Raw genomic sequence first — 19823 nt, forward strand, 5'->3', positions numbered from 1 at the left:
TGATCCTAGTTGTTTTAAAGAAGCTGTCACAGATTTAGAATGGTGTAGTGCAATGGATTCTGAGTTGCTTGCACTTGAAACTACACTTCAGAGGTTACAGAATTGCCAGCTGGAAAAAAGGCAATAAATTGTTATTGGATTTATAAAACAAAACTCAAGGCAGATGGAACAGATGGAACAGTTGATAGAAAAAAGGCAAGATTGGTAGTAGATGGTAATAGACAAAGAGAAGGAATAGATTACACTAAAACTTTTGCTCCTGTCACTAAAATGGTCACTGTAAGATTGTTGCTTGCAGTTTCAGCTATGTACAACTGGGATATCTCACAAATGGATGTCTCAAATGCATTTCTTCATGGAGATTTATTGGAAGAAGTATATATGAAGATGCCACTGGGTATGCAGGTAAGGGGGAGTTGGTGCAGAATATTCCTCCAAACAATTCAAAGGTTTGTAGGCTAAAGAAGTCACTATATGGGCTTAAACAAGCCCCAAGGCAATGGTTTGCCAAACTGTCATCTGCTTTATTGTCTTTTGGATATCAACAATCCAAAGCAGATTACTGTTTGTTTACAAAGAAAGACAAAGATCAATTCACAACCATATTGATCTATGTGGATGATTTGTTGATAACATGAAGTAGTACTGCTCATATTAACAAGCTTAAAGATCAGTTAAAGTCCCAATTTCATATGAAGGACCTTGGAAGTGTTAGCTATTTCTTGGGTTTAGATGTCTCTAGATCAGCTCAAGGTGTGTTTGTTTCTCAGCAAAAGTACACAATGGATTTGTTAAAGAAAAATGGTGTTTTAAATTGTAGACCATATAAGCTACCTTTAGATCCTAATATAAAATTACAAGCTGATTTGGGAACACCTTTGAAGGATCCAGAGTTATATAGGAGGTTAATTGGGAAGCTCATATATCTGACTATCACAAGACCTGCCATATGTTACAGTGTTCAACTCTTAAGTCAATTCATGCAATCACCAACTTCTGTACATCATCAGGCTGCTATACATCTTCTAAGATACTTATTGTTAGCTCCTGCACAGGGTATTTTGTTGGCAAACAAATCTACAGTTGAATTGAACGCTTATTGTGATTCGGATTGGGCTAGTTGTCCAATGACTAGACGATTAACAACAGGCTACTGCATACTGTTAGGTGATTCTCCAATGTCTTGGAAATCAAAGAGACAGAGTGTTGTTTCTAGATCATCTGCAGAGGCAGAGTACAGGGCAATGGCCTTAACCTGCTGTGAAGTTACTTGGTTAGTTAGTCTTTTGAAGGATCTTGGTTTAAAAGATTTGGGTCCAGTTGATATGTACTGTGATAACCAAGCAGCAATTCACATAGCTGCCAATCCAGTTTTTCGTGCTCGAACAAAGCATATTGAGGTGGATTGTCATTTCATTAGAGATCAAGTCAAGAAAGGAGTAATTAAACCACAATATGTTCATACAAAATTTCAATTAGCTGATGTCTTTACCAAAATTGTTACTGTAGATCAACACAATAAACTTCTAAGCAAATTGGGAGTTAAAGATCACTCACAACTTGAGGGGGAGTATGCAAGGGATACTGGTCAAAAACAAAAGTCAACCAGGTGTCAATATAAATGAAGTCAAAGTTAAGTTTCATTAGTTCATGTACTTTAATGTAATCATGTTTAGTTCAGGGATTCATTTTGTAAATATGTAACAGATTTCTGTTACTCTGGTCTGGTAGTTAACCCGTTAGGATTTGTATTTAACAGATAAATTTAGGCATTTACAGTCAGTTAATCAAATGGAGAATTTGAATCTTCAAGTGTGTGTGTGTGTAAGTATATTGTTAAACTTCTTATATATAGTTTCAGCGACCTACAAAAACCCTACGATCAAAATCATATTTGAGCAAACACCGGAAAAATAATGTCATACCATGTACCTTTTAAAATAGAATTCGAGATCATGATCCGGCTTCCTGTTAAATCATTGATTCGATTCAGTTCAGTTTCAAAAACATGGAAGTCTTTAATCAATAGCTTAAAGTTTATTGCTGATTACACCAACCTCCATTCTCAGCGGCAACATATTCTTATAAGGTATAAATATCCTTCACATGCTCCGCAAAAGAATTTTGTTTCGATTGTTGATGATGATGATACTTTCCGCGAACATAAGCTTTGTTTTACCACTTATGTGTGTTTTGAGGTTTGGTATCCAAAGCTAGTTGGTAGCTCACATGGGCTGTTTTGTTTTCTGGGTCATAGTAAAGAATTTACAATTAGAATGGATGTGGCTGTAATTTGGAATCCTTCAATAAGAAAAACAGTTGTCATTCATCTGAAAAAAGGTTTTGGATATAATGAGACTGTAGGTTTCGGGGTTTGTCCAAACACACTTGACCCTAAGATAGTACGAATTTGTAAAGATAACTACAATGCTGAGGTTTTTACATTAAATTCAAGGATGTAGAGGAGTATATCATCTAGTAACATTATGTTTAGTAAGCACAATAATATTATTCAACCTAACGTAGTTATAGACGGGTTTATCTATTGGCTTTTATACGTACAATCTGGTCCATTTATGATTGTTTTATGTGATTTGTCAAGGGAGGAGTTTATGGAAATACACTTCCCGGATGAATTAGGGTTATCACGTATCTCTGATTACAATTTACAAATATCAAAGCTTAGGGAGTCTCTTACCGTGATTCGTCATAAAATGGGGACCAGGAAAATCGTTTATGAAGTGTGGAAGATGGAGAATATTGGTGTAACAAGATCCTTTACCAAGCTTTATAACATCAACATATCACCAAAATTATTGTTGGGGAACCTATGCGGATTTAATAAGAATGGCCAACTTATCGTAGAAGCGGTTCATGACTCATGTAAAGGTTCATGCAACAGCGAGCTTATAGTTTATGATCCCTGCACAAAAAACATCAGCAATCTTGGAATTTACTGGATCGATTATGGGTCTTCAGAGAGTACTCCCTATACAGAATCATTATTGTTACTTGATAAACCATATATAGTAATATTTGATGGCGCATTTCTTGATGAAGATCAGAACCGACCAGGTTTGTAACAGGGAAGAGACTTGTCCATATGAAATTCAACATAATCATATTCATATTATACCTAATTTTCTGGAAAAAAAAATAGTCAAATTCGCTCAAGCTAAATCAAGAAAAATGCAGTTGATTTTAGTTATAAGTTGGCTAGTTTTTGCAGTGTATGTAATATCGAATTAGATTTTTGTTAGTGATTTGTGTAGGATTTGGTTGGTATTATCAGTTTGGTTGGATGAAACGTTCTATCAGATTGTAAAATCTCTTAATTATATATGAAATGTTCTATCAGATTTGGATTAGTTTTATTGCTTGTGCGTACTATTTTAATCATGTTGTTTATCTGCAGTATAAAATACATTGTGTTTAATTGAAAAAATCTAGTGTACTGTATACAGTCAGTTGTACAGTATACATTCAGAATGCAGTAAACTCAACTGACCAAAAAAAATGCAGTATACTATAGATTCAGAATCAATTGTGCAGTATACATTCAGTTTAAGAGTAAAAAATGACCAAAAAGTGCAGTTCACACTTGTGCAGTACATATAATGACCCAAAAAGGCAGTACTATTGTGTTGTACTTATAATGAGGACAATTGTGCATTACATATAATGACCAAATCAATTGTGCAGTATACATTTAGTCTCAGGCCACAACTTTCACCAAAAAATGCAGTTCACACTTGTGCAGTACATATAGTGACCCAAACTGTTGTATTACTTATAAAAGTTGTAGTTTTTTTTTTTTAAATAAAAAAAAATTAATTATTAGAATGAGGTTAAACATTTACAACATCCATGCATATAATCCATGCTGGGTACTATAAACTATATAACTATAAAACAGACACTTAAGACCCATAACCACCTATAAGTACCCATCATGGAGAAAAATACTACACCAAGAGTTTGCACCTGATTTCCACTATGCAAGATATAATGAAGGAGCCAAGATCCATTGTTGCCAATCAAACTTTATCATTTTATACCGATTGGAAATCCAGTTGTAACTCTTTATTAGGATTTCGTTTAGAATAGTCGACATGAACAACCATTTGTTCTAGAAAGAATTTTGATTGCGATTTTCCCAAATAGTGAATCCGGTGACCCGCACAATTTCTTGCCAAAGTAATGCTCCCCACCTCGAATTTATTGAGTTGTTTTTGCCACAAAATAAGTCCTCAATGCATAGCTTGGAAACGGGTCCTAATTGCCACCATTTATAGACCCTTTCCCAGACGCCCATTGCGTGTTTACAAAGGATAAGCGAATGTTCGATAGTCTCGATTCCATCATCACACTTTGGACATCTAACCGTTCACAAGTTGATGACTCTTTTATCTAACTTGACCCGTACTAGTAGTCTTTCTAATTTGGCCCTGCATGTGAGGATCCCTAACTTCAATGGTGCTAATTTGTTTCTCAGAGTTGCATTGTGTGTGCCATTTACATTTAACGTGAGACTATCAATTAGATAAGCAAGGCACTTGGTTGAAAATATTCCTTTTGGGTCCTATGATCCCGCCCATCCCACAAAATTTGATCTTGCACCTGCACATATTTAACCGATTCCAACGCGAATAGTCTTCTATACCTGCATTTTAATTGAGTTAAAAGAACAATTTCAAAATGCAGTACAACAACTGATCCATAAAAAATGACCAAAATGCTTCAGTTTCAAACTCAGGTACACCAACTGATCCATGTGAAATGCAGTTCACACTTGTGCAGTACATATAATGACCCAACAAAGGCTCTACATATTAAAAATAACCAAACACCACACTGCAAACTGCTGTATCACTTATAAATGTTGTAGTTGATGAGTTAAAAAATGATCAAGCTTTAGTTTCAAACTCAAGTACAACACTTAGTTATATAATTAATAATTAATTTATTTGATTAATGAATGATAATGATGAACTGATTGATTCTGTTAGAGCTTAAGTGTAGGTAAAAAAAAAAAAGTTAAGCTTTTTCATATAAATAGTCATACTCATTCTTTTCACCTACACCCAATAATTACATACAAATAACTTTAATTTTCCAAATGGGTCAAACTACTAAAACTCCTAAACAACAACAATAACAAAACTCAATACCAAATAAGTGACTCAATACCACATAAGTGGTGTATGGGGAGGTAAGATGTAGACAATCCTTCCCCTATCCGAGAATAAAGATAAATCATTTCTTCACCCAGATTAAAAACAATCTCATAAGTAGAGAAAGTAATCACTCTCTATTCGACGGATAAAGAGATTACTTCCGAGTAGATCTCCGGCCAATAAGTAGGAAAAAGTTCTAAAAAAATAATTAAAAATAAAATTGAGACGCCATGAAAATGATAAAATCAAATTTACATGAGTTTTAAATCGCATAAACTAAAAAAACTTCTTTTATATCTTGAAATCTTGACTAGCTGCTAAGGAACCATTGATGCTCATGTGAAGGTGACGGTATGTCGTAATTTGTTAACACCATTCACCTCAATCAGTTGTTTCTTGTTTCAGCTATGTTGTTCCTTTATAGATGAATTATTCAATTTAACGAACAAAAGAAGTTGAATAAAAAAAAATTATAACTCCAATACTTGCTCCCAAAAAACCCCTCACTCAACCACCATCACTACCTTCAACCAACACCACCACCAAACAACCTTCAACCACCACCACCAAACCACCTCTCCCCACCACCAAATTACCATACTTCGTTACTGAACCAAATAACATTTTCATCATTAACAACTCACAAAATACACAAACCAACACCCAGCGGCCAATTACGTCATACTTTAAACCCATCCCCAAACAAACAATAACTACCCAAACAATCAATGAACACCAAACTCCACAATTAAATCCCAGTTCACAACCCAACCCTAAGGGATCATTTGCACCTTTATCTCACACTTACGCCGACGCTATAACCAGGAACAGTCCGACAAAGGTTGATAACAACTCTTCGATTCCTGTACGCCATTCCAACAAAGAACACAATTCTTCGGTGCCAAACCGTTCCTGTCATGGTAATAGGATCTCGACTGTGTTCGTGGGTAACATCGATAGATCTTCAAATCCTATGGTGCTTAGCAATGGTTTTAGAAGATTCGGGTGGATTCAAAACATTGTGTGGAGGAGTGGAAGGAATTTTGCTTTCATCAAATTTGCCAACCATGATCAAGCTTTAGATGCGATTAAGTACATGAATGGGAGGTTTCTCCAGGGCAAAAGATTAAGGATGGGGCTTGCTAAATTTGATAAAGGGTCAAGTTCTAGTGCAGGGAAGGAAAGGTTCCATAATAATTGGTATGGACCTTCAACTGGAAGATGGTACCCTTCTTACACTCCAAAAAGGCAGGAAGCTCACAAAGAAAATGATGTTATTCAACTTCAACTTAATGAAGATATAAGTGATGGTATGGATAGAATTGTTAGGAAGAGGGGATCGCCTGGACGTTGGGAGATATAAATTTGAGAGAAAAACAACTTTATTACTCACAAGAATAGATTTACAGAGTATTACAAAACTCTTACAAAAAAACTCTCAAACTCACACACACTCTCTAGGTTGTGATTACACTTCTCTGAGTGATTTAGGATGATTTACAACTGAGGTTTGCACCTCTATTTATAGTAAAAATTCTATGGCGGTGGAATGGTGTGAACGGAGAAGATTGGCGGTCGTCATCGTTATCAACTTTGCTACTTCCATATGAGTTGTCAAGGTTGCCTACTTTGAATATCTAGAAGGTGGGCTTCTAGATTGTAGGCTGGAAATCTTCAATTCTCCCCCTCTAGCCGAATCCACAAACATTCCAGTTATGTCTCTGCATAACTCCAACTTCTCTCGAGTCACCACCTTTGTTAACATATCCGCAGGATTCTCCTTTGTATGGATCTTCACTAGTCTCAACAGTTGTCGATCAATTACCTCGCGTATCCAATGATAGCGAATATCAATATGTTTTGTACGGGAATGGTACATGGAGTTCTTGCTCAAATCTAGAGCACTCTGACTGTCACAATGTACCTTGTACTTCTTTTGCTTGATTCCAAATTCTTGGAGATAACACTTTAACCACAACATTTCTTTTCCAGCTTCTGCAGCAGCAATATACTCTGCTTCAGTTGTGGATAATGCAACACACTTTTGTAGTCTTGACTGCCATGAAACAGCTCCTCCTGCAAAAGTGTAAATGAATCCTGAAGTAGATTTCCTACTATCAGGATCTCCGGCCATATCCGCATCTGTATAACCTTCCAAGATTGGATCAGCTCCCCCGTAACAAAGACATAGATTCGTTGTACCCTTAAGATATCTGAGAATCCATTTTACCGCATTCCAATGCTCTTTCCCGGGGTTCGAGAGAAAACGACTCACCGTTCCCACTGCATGAGCAATATCGGGCCTTGTACACACCATTGCATACATCAAACTTCCAACTGCTGAAGAATATGGTACTGAAGACATCTCCCCGATCTCTTCCTTGGATGAGGGATAAGAACTCTTGCTTAACTTGAAATGGTTGGCTAATGGAATGCTAACAGGTTTGGCATTGTTCATATTGAAACGTGAAAGCACTCGTTCAATATACTTCTCCTGAGATAGCCATAACCTTTTATTCTTCCTGTCTCGGGTTATCTGCATTCCCAAAATCTGTTGAGCCTGTCCTAAGTCTTTCATGTCAAAAGACTTCGAGAGTTCCTTCTTCAGTTGGTTGATCTTCGTTGCGTCTTTCCCTACGATCAAAATATCGTCTACATATAGTAGAAGAGCAACGAAATTTCCTTCAGAAAACTTCTGAATGTAGACACACTCATCTGCTGCAGTTTTCTTGTACCCTTGACTCACCATGCACGATTCAAACTTCTTGTACCACTGCCTAGGTGCCTGCTTCAAACCATACAAACTTTTCTTTAGCTTGCATACGAGGTTATCTCCTGAAACCTTAAAACCTTCCGGCTGCTCCATGTAAATTTCTTCATGTAAATCTCCATGAAGAAAAGCTGTCTTTACATCCATCTGTTCAAGCTCCAAGTTCATACTTGCGACCAATCCAAGTATGACTCTAATTGAAGTCATCTAGACTACTGGTGAAAATATCTCATCAAAATCAATCCCTTTCTTCTGTTGGAATCCTTTGACTACAAGTCGTGCTTTGTATTTCACCACTTTTCCACTACCATCCTTTTTCAGCTTGAACACCCATTTATTTTTTAGTGCCTTCTTTCCGCGTGGAAGTTCTACAATCTCATAAGTTTGATTTTTCTGCAGAGAACCCATCTCATCCTGCATTGCGAGCAACCATTTTTCTTTATCCTTATGAGTTACTGCTTCATGAAAACTCTCCGGTTCTCCATCTTCAGTAAGTAGAAGGTACTCGGATTCTGGATATCTACTCGATGGAATCCGACCTCGTTCAGATCTACGAACTTCTGGAACATTCTGAGGAGATCCGCCATCATCTTGACCTTGTGATGGTGTTGGAATGTCTGGCAGATGGGGTTGTGGCTCCCCCTGCTCAGCACCGTCATTTTCTCCATAATCTTCTACTTCTGGCATTTCTTCTTGCACTGAATATTCATTTCTCATGAATGAATCTATTGTTACTTCTGGCACCTGAGCAGCAACATTTGACTTCTGAGATATTGTGGGCTTTTCAATATCTTCTATTGTCTGGCTTTCATGGAACACCACGTCCCTACTTCTGATCACCTTTTTCTCCTTTGGATCCCATAATCTGTATCCAAATTCTTCATCTCCATAGCCTATGAATATGCATGGAGTGGTCCTTGCATCCAGCTTCTGCCTGAGCTCCTTGGATACATGTGCGTACGCCAAACATCCAAATACTCTTAAGTGAGAGTATGATGGATCCTTTCCAGACCAAAGTTTCTCCGGAACTTCAAAATTTAGTGGTACTGATGGAGATCGGTTGATCAAGTAACATGCGGCTCTGACTGCTTCTCCCCAAAATGTCTTTTGGCAGCTTAGCCATACTGAGCATGCTCCGAACACGCTCCATGATTGTTCGGTTCATTCTTTCTGCTATACCATTGTGTTGAGGGGTACGTGGAACTGTCTTCTCATGTCGGATGTCATATGATCTGCAATAGGCATCGAACTGCCTGGAAGAGTATTCACCGCCGTTGTCGGATCGAAGACACTTTAACTTCTTTCCTGTCTCATGTTCTACCATGACATGGATGTAGTGACCCGAACTTTTCCATGTTTATATATATTAATGGAGATTGATATTTACATGATTAAATGTTTCCAACATGTTAAGCAATCAACTTGTTAAGACTTGATTAATTGAAATATGTTTCATATAGACAATTGACCACCAAAGTTGACCGGTGATTCACGAACGTTAAAACTTGTAAAAACTATATGATGACATATATATGGATATATATATATATAGTTAACATGATACTATGATAAGTAAACATATCATTAAGTATATTAACAATGAACTACATATGTAAAAACAAGACTACTAACTTAATGATTTTTAAACGAGACATATATGTAACGATTATCGTTGTAAAGACATTTAATGTATATATATCATATTAAGAGATATTCATACATGATAATATCATGATAATATAATAATTTAAAATCTCATTTGATATTATAAACATTGGGTTAACAACATTTAACAAGATCGTTAACCTAAAGGTTTCAAAACAACACTTACATGTAACGACTAACGATGACTTAACGACTCAGTTAAAATGTATATACATGTAGTGTTTTAATATGTATTTATACACTTTTGAAAGACTTCAATACACTTATCAAAATACTTCTACTTAACAAAAATGCTTACAATTACATCCTCGTTCAGTTTCATCAACAATTCTACTCGTATGCACCCGTATTCGTACTCGTACAATACATAGCTTTTAGATGTATGTACTATTGGTATATACACTCTAATGATCAGCTCTTAGCAGCCCATGTGAGTCACCTAACATATGTGGGAACCATCATTTGGCAACTAGCATGAAATATCTCATAAAATTACAAAAATATGAGTAATCATTCATGACTTATTTACATGAAAACAAAATTACATATCCTTTATATCTAATCCATACACCAATGACCAAAAACACCTAAAAACACTTTCATTCTTCAATTTTCTTCATCTAATTGATCTCTCTCAAGTTCTATCTTCAAGTTCTAAGTGTTCTTCATATATTCTACAAGTTCTAGTTACATAAAATCAAGAATACTTTCAAGTTTGCTAGCTCACTTCCAATCTTGTAAGGTGATCATCCAACCTCAAGAAATCTTTATTTATTACAGTAGTTTATCATTCTAATATAAGGTAATAATCATATTCAAACTTTGGTTCAATTTCTATAACTATAACAATCTTATTTCAAGTGATGATCTTACTTGAACTTGTTTTCGTGTCATGATTCTGCTTCAAGAACTTCGAGCCATCCAAGGATCCGTTGAAGCTAGATCCATTTTTCTCTTTTCCAGTAGGTTTATCCAAGGAACTTAAGGTAGTAATGATGTTCATAACATCATTCAATTCATATATATAAAGCTATCTTATTCGAAGGTTTAAACTTGTAATCACTAGAACATAGTTTAGTTAATTCTAAACTTGTTCGCAAACAAAAGTTAATCCTTCTAACTTGACTTTTAAAATCAACTAAACACATGTTCTATGATGTGAAGCGAGGTGTATATAAAATAGTTATTATTTTACTAGGAAAACACTATTAAATACGATACAATTTTACACAAGATATTTATTTATTTATAGAATGGATATACTTAAACCTTGCTACAACACTTATAGGCAGTGTACCTAATCGTACAGTAGTGTAGTTTTTAGTAAGTCCGGTTCGTTCCACAGGGAAATCTTTAAACAAAGCTCAACACTATATTAATTTACTTTTATAAAAATACAAATATATATATAAGTAATATTATTATTATAAAGGGGGGTTTTTACCGTTTAATGACCGGTTTGTCGATTTTAAAACTTTAGTCGCAGTTAAAACCTAATGTAAAATATAAATACAAGACTAAAATTAAAGCGTAAAGTAAATAACGATAATGAAATTGCGAATAATAAAAATGCGATAAAATAAAATTGCGATAATTAAAAAGTACGATAATTAAAAGTGCGATAAAATAAAATAACAATAAATAAAAGTGCGATAATTAGAAGTGCAATTAAATATAAAATAAAGGAAATTAAATATGAAATAAAAGAATTATGCTTATTTAAACTTCCGTAATCATGATGTTTGACGTGTTGATTTTAGTTTTATGCCCATGGGTTAATTGTCCTTTGTCCTGGATTATTCAATATGTCCGTCTGGTTTTTGTCCATAACAGTCCATCAGTCATAAATATAAATTGCAAGTGTCCTTGTCAAATTATTATTATACCCGAAGTTAAATATTCCAACTAATTGGGGATTCGAATTGTAACAAGGTTTTAATACTTTGTTTAATGAATACACCAGGTTATCGACTGCGTGTAAACCAAGGTTTTACTACTTTGTTAACAATTACACCAATTACCCTTGAATGTAATTTCACCCCTGTTTTAATTATTCTAGTGGCTATTAATCCATTCCCGTGTCCGGTTAAATGAACGATTATTCGTACAAATAAATACCCCGCCCATCGTGTCCGATCGAGTGTATATGGTAATTTATAGGGACGCCCAATTGTAAATCTTTATATTAACATTAACAAACTTTCATTTAGTTAAACAAATATAAAGCCCATTAATAGCCCATAGTCTAGTTTCCACAAGTGTCGTTCTTTTGTCCAAACCCCAATTATGGTACAAAGCCCAATTACCCAATTTTAGTAATTAGCCCAACATCATGATTACTTCGTTTTAAATAAGCATAATAATAACTTAGCTACGAGACATTAATGTAAAAAGGTTGAACATAACTTACAATGATTAAAAATAGCGTAGCGTTACACGGACAGAATTTCGACTTACACCCTTACAACATTCGCTAACATACCCTTATTATTAGAATTATAATTAAATTTAAAATTAAAATATAAATATATATATATATATCGTATATATTGAGAGAGATAGAGAAATAAGATATGAAATTTGATCAGAATTCGGTTTGCTTTATAGCCAGACTTGATTTTTGGGGCTCCGCGACTCGCGGCAAAATGCCCTTCAAACTCCGCGAGTCGCGGAGATATATTTACAGCTCACACCCTTGGAGTTTTCTCTGCCGACGGTTTTTAATATATATATATAATATATATATAATTAATATAATTAATTATATATTATATTATATTTATATACATAGTTAACTTGTAATTTTTAGTCCGTTGCGTCGAGCGTTAAGAGTTGACTCTGGTCCCGGTTCCGGATTTTCGAACGTCCTCGCGTACAATTTTATATTTTGTACTTTGCGTTTTGAATCTTGTACTCTTGTAATTTTGAGACGTTTCTTAGCAATAATTGGAACCTTTTCGATTGTCTTTTGTACTTTTGAGCTTTTTGGTCGTTTGCGTCTTCAATTCGTCGAATCTGTCTTCTGTCTTCACCTTTTATTATTTAAACGAATATCACTTGTAAATAGAACAATTGCAACTAAAAGCTTGTCTTTCTTGAGGAATAATGCTATGAAATATATGTTCGTTTTTAGCATTATCAAATATTCCCACACTTGAGCGTTGCTTGTCCTCAAGCAATATTGTCTTGAAATACTAGAATCACTTCTTTATTCTTCACACTTTGTACATCAGTGATTTCTATACGGCGGTATAAACTATGGTAGTAACGATATGGTTTACAGTCCCACATGACTATAAAAATTTAGATCCATTAAGGAAATTGGATCTTTATGAAAACATTTGATCTTTTGAAAATTAAATCTAGTTTTTACCCTAGATAAGTTTTCCGGAATAACCCTTTACCGGTGTTTGCAAAATATTTTTGTGGGTTTGGTGGGTTTCAGATTTGAAAATTTTAGCTCAAAACTTGCGGTTTTGTGTCACCCACTTGCTAACCTTGTATTTGGAAAGCAACACGTCCAGTTTACTTGTTCCGTATATTACCTTTCGGCAAACTACCGTCCGGTTGTAAAGGAAAGCATTGAACAAGCAACTGTTTAAGGCAATGTCCCGTGACATGCTTTTGATTATGGTCTATAACGTGTCGGACGCAATTACTATCCTTGGTAGGAGCAATAGTAAAGCTCACCCTTATAATTTGTCGGTCTGGCACAAGGTCCTGTCTTTGACCATGCTATGCAACCACCGTTCTTACGGTTGACACCCGATTTAGTTCAGGTGACCTAATGAATTCCAGGTGAATTCCTAGGATTTTACGTTCAATGGTAATGAACGCATTGAAAATAGGGTTTTCAGAAAACAAATCGGTTTATAATTTTGATCAAAATATTTTCTCGTTTAAGCTCGAGTTTAGATATCATCGAATTCCATGAGTTTGTAATTCTCAATCTTTAAGGTCAATCTCTAGGATTGAGTAATATCAGTCTTAAAAGCTGATTTTTAATCTTTAAGGAGATTATCCTTTCTGGGGATCTGATTCATTAGTCTTATCCAGCTAATTTGCATGGTGCCCCCCCATTGTACGAGATAAATCCTTCTCATGGTTAGGATAAATCTGACCACTTGGCGACCCTGTTTAATGCTGAGGTCCGTGGATTTCCTGCTGATTTTAGTGATGACTTTTCTAGATTTTTCGTCAACCTACAGCTGGTCTGAACGACAACTTCATGACCTAAATCAAGAAGCGCGTGTCTTTTTCGGAAGACTTTACTTCCTTTTAATGATGGAATTGATTCATCGTGTAGATCCATCTCTTCTTTTCTTTCATTGGGTAAAACAGTTTAGTTTAGTCCAAAGCAAAAGTATTTTCAGTTATTTGTTACAGATATATGTGACATATGTTTAAGATAACTTGGTAAATTTTCCCACACTTGGCTTTTATTTTCCTTTTTATCGTCCTCTATTCCATTTTAAATGAATTTTAACATTTTAGTTTGTTTCTCAATTTATGTCCTTTCCGAGGTAACAATAATTTCGGTGTTAAAACCTAGTTTTATCGTTCATAAATATGTATAAACATGATTTGAATTCATTTAATTGAAAATTTTTACTAGAATTGGGTAGTCAGTATATAAGACTAGGGCTGTTCTTTTTTATCAGAGAGCACTAGATTCTAATACAACTACTGTTTTACTAGTATTTTTAATGGTAACCAAGTGTATAAAGTAAAAAATTTTTAAAATCCGAAAGAATTTAACCCCTTCCCACACTTAAGATCTTGCAATGCCCTCATTTGCAAGAAATCAGTAACAATTTAAATTATTGAGGGTGATTTGTGTGAAAATGATTAAATTTTTACCAAAGTTTCCAAATATATTGGCGTTTGTTTGCTGAATGATAAATGGTGCACATCATTTGTTCATTCCGTCTTGTTGTTATTTCACATGTATTTTGCATCTTGTCGTCAAAATTAGTTGCTTTTGCTGAACTTAATGCCAGTCTTTGAAAATGCGTTGTTTTACCCTGTTGTGTACATAAGATAAACTGCAAACATATATACATATTTTTGAAGTTTGGTATATTACCCCACATTCAAAAATTATTAAAATCTAAGAATAAAAGTTAGATAATTATAAAAATGATTACAATATTAACAAAAATATTAAATGTATCAATAATTACAAATTACAAAATAATAAAAAATAATAAGTAAACTAAGGATGATATTGGTACCAATAGGGGTTCCACGCATAACCATAAGTGCTATAGAATGCTTCGGCAGGGTCATACGTAGGATATGGTGGCTGCATCTCTATCGACCAAGGAGGGAAGACGGGTTTCGGTGTAGGAATATAGTTTCTACCTATATGTTGGCAATGCGCTATGATCTGGTTCTGATGAACTTGCCAATCTTCAAATGCTCTCTGTCTAGCATTTTCGTATTCCTGAGAAGCTATAAACCTATGCATTTCTTGCATCTCATTCCCCCCTCCTACATTACCTTGTTCCTGGTTTCTCTCTACCTGTGGATGTCTACCATTGTATCGTACTGCGGCGTTATTTCGCCGCTTCAAAACTTTTGCACCATGGTATACATTTAAACCTATAGTGTCGCGGGGTTCCGGCTCTTCTACTAATAATCCCCCCCGACTTATATCCACACCGAGATATTCACCAATCAAAGTAATAAAAATACCACCTCCTATTATGCTATGTGGACGCATCCCCCGAACCATAGCTGATAAATAATAACCCACACAATATGGTATACTTACAGCGCTGTGTGGGTCTCGAATACACATATGGTAAAACAAATCTTGTTCATTTACCTTTTCTTTGTTTTTACCCCTTTGTGTAATCGAATTAGCTAAAAACCTATGTATTACTCTTAATTCGGCTCTATCTATATCCAAATAAGAGTAGTTTCCCCCTTTGAAACGGTGATGGCTTGTCATTTGACTCCACACACCGTGTGTATCAAAATTCTCATCTATCTTTCTACCGTTTAGTATCAATCCTCTACAATCGGCAGACGCTAACTCCTCAGGCGTATATATACGTAAAGCCTGAGCCATGTCCAGTAAAGACATGTGGCGCATCGAACCGCCTAACAAAAATCTAATAAAAGAACGATCGGTTAAACTAGCTACCCGATCATTCAACTCTATACTACATAACAACTCTTCACACCATACTTTATATACAGGTCTGCGTATGGTGAATAAACATATCCAGTCATTAAAAGAAGAATTACCATACCTCTGTACCAGTAATTCCCTAATTGGCCCGGCCAATTCTACAGCTTCTAAGGTTCCCCATTCTATGACCCTTGGTACCTCAACAACCTTGGAATGAAGAGTATGCAAACCCTGTTGATATTTTGGATAATCTATCCAAAGTCTGTCAAATCTCAGGTTCGGGTGCAACTGTTCCAAGTGCATATCTGAAAAGGTCATGACTGGATGAGGTACATCCTGCTTGTAGTAGTTATCTACCTCCTGTTGTTCCAAGTTCTCAGCAGGAGCATGGCGGGCTTGGGATGAAGATTCACCCCTTTCATTCTGCAAAACACATCAAACACAAATTTTGTGCATCCAAATATGCATTAGTGTCAGCAAAATCATCAATCAAAATAATTACAATGACATTATCAATTTATATCAAACTTAAGCTTATTTTCACATTTTTATCAAATCTACACTTTTTCAAATAAGCATATACGAAAATTTTCGCCAAGTTCATAAGCATTCAACTCAAATAACATGTCAAAATAATCATTACTAGCAAATAAACAAGTCTCAAATGGTATTATCTTTCAAAAATCAAGTTCATGAATTTTGGACTTGAAAAAGTCCACTTTAATTCTCAAAATCATGTTTAGGCTCAAAGTTTGGATCATTTAACTACCTAGACATGTTACACTACTCAATTTAGCAACAATTCATGACAAAAATCGGCCATAACCTGTTTATATCAAAAAGCCCCAAATTGCTCAAGAACACAAACCCTAGATTATTCAAAATTTGAAGTTTAAGGCTTCTAATCATGTTAAACAGCATCAATCTAGGTTATACAAGCATAATACATAAACAATTTAAGTCTAATTACACTACAAAGCATCAAAATCAAATTGGGTAAAAATTAGCTCAAGAACACTAAAATTCGAATTAAATGGTGTTTAGGTGTAGAAATTTACCGTTTTTCTTGAGTAGTTCTTAGATATCATCCTTCTCAACATGATTTTAGCAAAAAATTTGGTGATTAACGGTTAAAAATTGAGATTTTTGGAGGTGATTTTCGGTGGTTTTCGGGTTCTTTTTTCGCAGTATTTGGGTGTTTATGTGTGTGGGAGAGTGAACTGATCGAGCAGCTCTTTTATTTTTTTTTTTTTCTGGGTTTTGGACCCTCCGCGAGTCGCGGAGGTTTTGTACTTCAAACTCCGCGAGTCGCGGAGTTTACTCTTTTTTTTTTTTTTTTTTTTTTTTTTTTTTTTTTTTTTTATAATCTTTAACTTATAAAACAATTAAGAAATTAATTTTAAAATTTTGTTTCCCTTGTTATTTAGGACGAGGTCGTTTCGGATCGATGTCCTAGTCCGTCCTTCGACAAAATTTTAAAATTTGTCTTTTTGTAGCGATTGTTTTAAAAGCTAAGATTTTTGGGTTTTTTAATGTTTTTGGCATACTTTAAATCAACAAGATTAAAAATATTGATAATAAAAGTTCTCGTCCCTCCCTCGGGTAAAGCAATTTCGGTTCAAAGACCTAGTCTTCAACTTACGACGAATTTTTAAAAATCATATTCTTAACTTAATGAGGTAAAGTAAATTTTTGTTTTTAAATTCACACAACTTAAATATAAAATTCAAAATTAATAAAAAAAAAAAAATAATCACACCAAACTTAAAATTTGAAATGCATAAAATTAAAATTTCATATTTTAAAAATTAAAAATTCACACCAAACTTAATTTAAAAATTCATAAATTCATACCAAACTTATATTAATTTTTCAAATATTTACAATTTTAAAAATATTGTTTTTACAAAGTTTACAATATTAATTTAAGATTTAAATATTAATTTTAAAAACATGGTAAAAAAAAAAAATTTAAAAATCTTTTTGTCTTTTTATCCCACTTTAATCAATCAAATATTATCAAAAATATGCGCCCCTCTTTTCGGTAAAGTAATTTCGGTTCCAAGACCTAATTTAACTCATGACGAATTTTTGAAATATTTTGGGTTGATTGATTAAAGATATTTATACCTTAAGAATAAACGTTAAATTTCGCAGTGATGTAATAAATTGTTGAATGATATCAATAATTTCGGTCGCCAAACCTAATTTTATTTAATACCAATTTAATACTTTTTAGCGAACAAATTAGCGTTTATTATCAAAAGGTTAAAAATAAAAATAAAAATAAAAACTATACAGACATACCTGTGGAATAGATTTCTTAGTTATATGATCTATTATATTCATAAGATAGTCGGTTTAATTGGTTTTCCATGGCTGCATAGGCGTAACCTCGAGCATTCATTGTCTTTTCTTCTAAACATATGAACGGTCCGTCTCTGCATAAAGTAACAAATTCGGTATTTGAATAGGTTTGATTATTTGAACATTTACCTCCATGTGACCATTTTCCGCATTTGTGACATCGTTCTAGGTGTCGTGCTCTTCTTTTCGCTACGGATTTTGATTTTCCTTTACCAAATTGTAACTTATTATCTTCGCATCTGGATCCTTTTCTAACTCCGTCCATTCTTTCTCTGATTACTGATACTAATTCACTCGGTAGTATGTCATTATTTCTTTTAGTGATCAAAGCGTGTAGCATTAGACCATGGTTTAGTTCACAGGCAGTCTTCATTTCGTAAAAACCTAAAAAAAATAAAAATTCAGAATGGGGGGAGAAGACTAGTTCTTTAGGGTCTGCTAGGGAAAGACCATACGTGTTCCATTTTCGAGAACTACACGAAAACAGACAATCTAACTCTAACAGAAATACATATTATCCTTTAAAGACTTGATTCTCCCCACACTTAGTTAGCTGTGGTGTCGAAATTGTGATTAACTTCGTTGTCGACTTCCATCGGACCCTGTATGTAATGTTTAACTCTGTGACCATTAACTTTAAATTCAATCCCATTTGAATTTATTAATTCTATCGTTCCGTATGGGAAAACTCTTTTGACTATGAATGGTCCAGACCATCTTGATTTCAATTTTCCAGGAAATAGCTTGAATCGTGAATTGAAAAGAAGAACTCTGTCTCCTTCTTTAAATTCTTTTGAACTTCTGATTCTTTTATCATGCCATTTCTTCGTTCTTTCTTTATAGATTAACGAATTTTCGTATGCTTCATGTCTTAATTCTTCTAATTCGTTTAGTTGACTTAATCGTAGACGTCCGGCTTCATGTAAATCAAGATTACATGTCTTCAAAGCCCAAAATGCTTTGTGTTCAATTTCTACTGGAAGATGACATGCTTTTCCATAAACAAGTCTAAAAGGTGTGGTTCCAATTGGAGTTTTGTAGGCTGTTCTAAAAGCCCAGAGTGCATCCTCCAATTTAATGGACCATTCCTTCGGATTTGATCCTACGGTTTTCTCTAGAATACGTTTTAAAGCTCGGTTTGTATTTTCAACTTGTCCACTTGTTTGTGGATGATATGCGGTGGAGATTTTATGAGTTACTCCATATCTTTTAAGAACTTTCTCAAGTTGATTATTACAGAAATGAGTACCCCGATCACTTATTAAAGCTTTCGGTGTTCCAAACCTTGCAAAAAGACATTTTAAAAAGTTGACTACAACTCGTGCATCGTTAGTTGGGAGAGCTTGTGCTTCCGCCCATTTAGATACATAATCAATGGCTACGAGTATATATAGATTATTATGAGATTTTGGAAATGGACCCATAAAGTCAATACCCCAAATGTCAAATACTTCACATACTTGGATGACATTTTGTGGCATTTCATCACGTTGACTTATTTTTCCGGCCCTTTGACATGCATCACAGGATTTGCAAAGAAGGTGTGCGTCTTTGTAAATTGTAGGCCAATAGAATCCAGCTTCATAAACTTTTCTTGCTGTTAGTTGAGGCCCATAATGCCCTCCTGTTGGTCCTGTGTGACAATGGTTTAAAATTTTACTAGCTTCATCTCCAAATACACATCGGCGTATTATTCCATCGGGAC

The 19823-nt window shown here is 34.6% G+C and overlaps 2 protein-coding genes and 1 long non-coding RNA gene across 3 annotated transcripts in view; 2 read left to right on the forward strand and 1 right to left on the reverse strand.

Annotated features, from left to right (window-relative positions):
* The first annotated feature begins 270 nt into the window (after positions 1-270).
* LOC139842144 (uncharacterized mitochondrial protein AtMg00810-like) lies at positions 271-1625 on the forward strand. The gene is made up of 2 exons (XM_071832318.1): positions 271-405; positions 663-1625. The coding sequence occupies exons 1-2, from the start codon at positions 271-273 to the stop codon at positions 1623-1625; spliced, it is 1098 nt and encodes a 365-aa protein (XP_071688419.1).
* A 291-nt stretch (positions 1626-1916) lies between these two features.
* On the forward strand, positions 1917-3083 carry LOC139842145 (putative F-box protein At1g50870). Its single transcript, XM_071832319.1, has 2 exons — positions 1917-2458; positions 2603-3083. The coding sequence occupies exons 1-2, from the start codon at positions 1917-1919 to the stop codon at positions 3081-3083; spliced, it is 1023 nt and encodes a 340-aa protein (XP_071688420.1).
* An 813-nt stretch (positions 3084-3896) lies between these two features.
* The window catches only part of LOC139844645 (uncharacterized), a 45502-nt gene continuing 29575 nt past the window's right edge, over positions 3897-19823 (reverse strand). Inside the window, exon 3 of the long non-coding RNA XR_011758048.1 lies at positions 3897-4663. This is a non-coding gene — a long non-coding RNA (uncharacterized lncRNA). The remainder of the gene's footprint in view (positions 4664-19823) is intronic.

The sequence above is a fragment of the Rutidosis leptorrhynchoides genome, chromosome 4 (assembly GCF_046630445.1).
Source record: "Rutidosis leptorrhynchoides isolate AG116_Rl617_1_P2 chromosome 4, CSIRO_AGI_Rlap_v1, whole genome shotgun sequence".
In the NCBI taxonomy this organism is placed as follows: domain Eukaryota; kingdom Viridiplantae; phylum Streptophyta; class Magnoliopsida; order Asterales; family Asteraceae; genus Rutidosis; species Rutidosis leptorrhynchoides.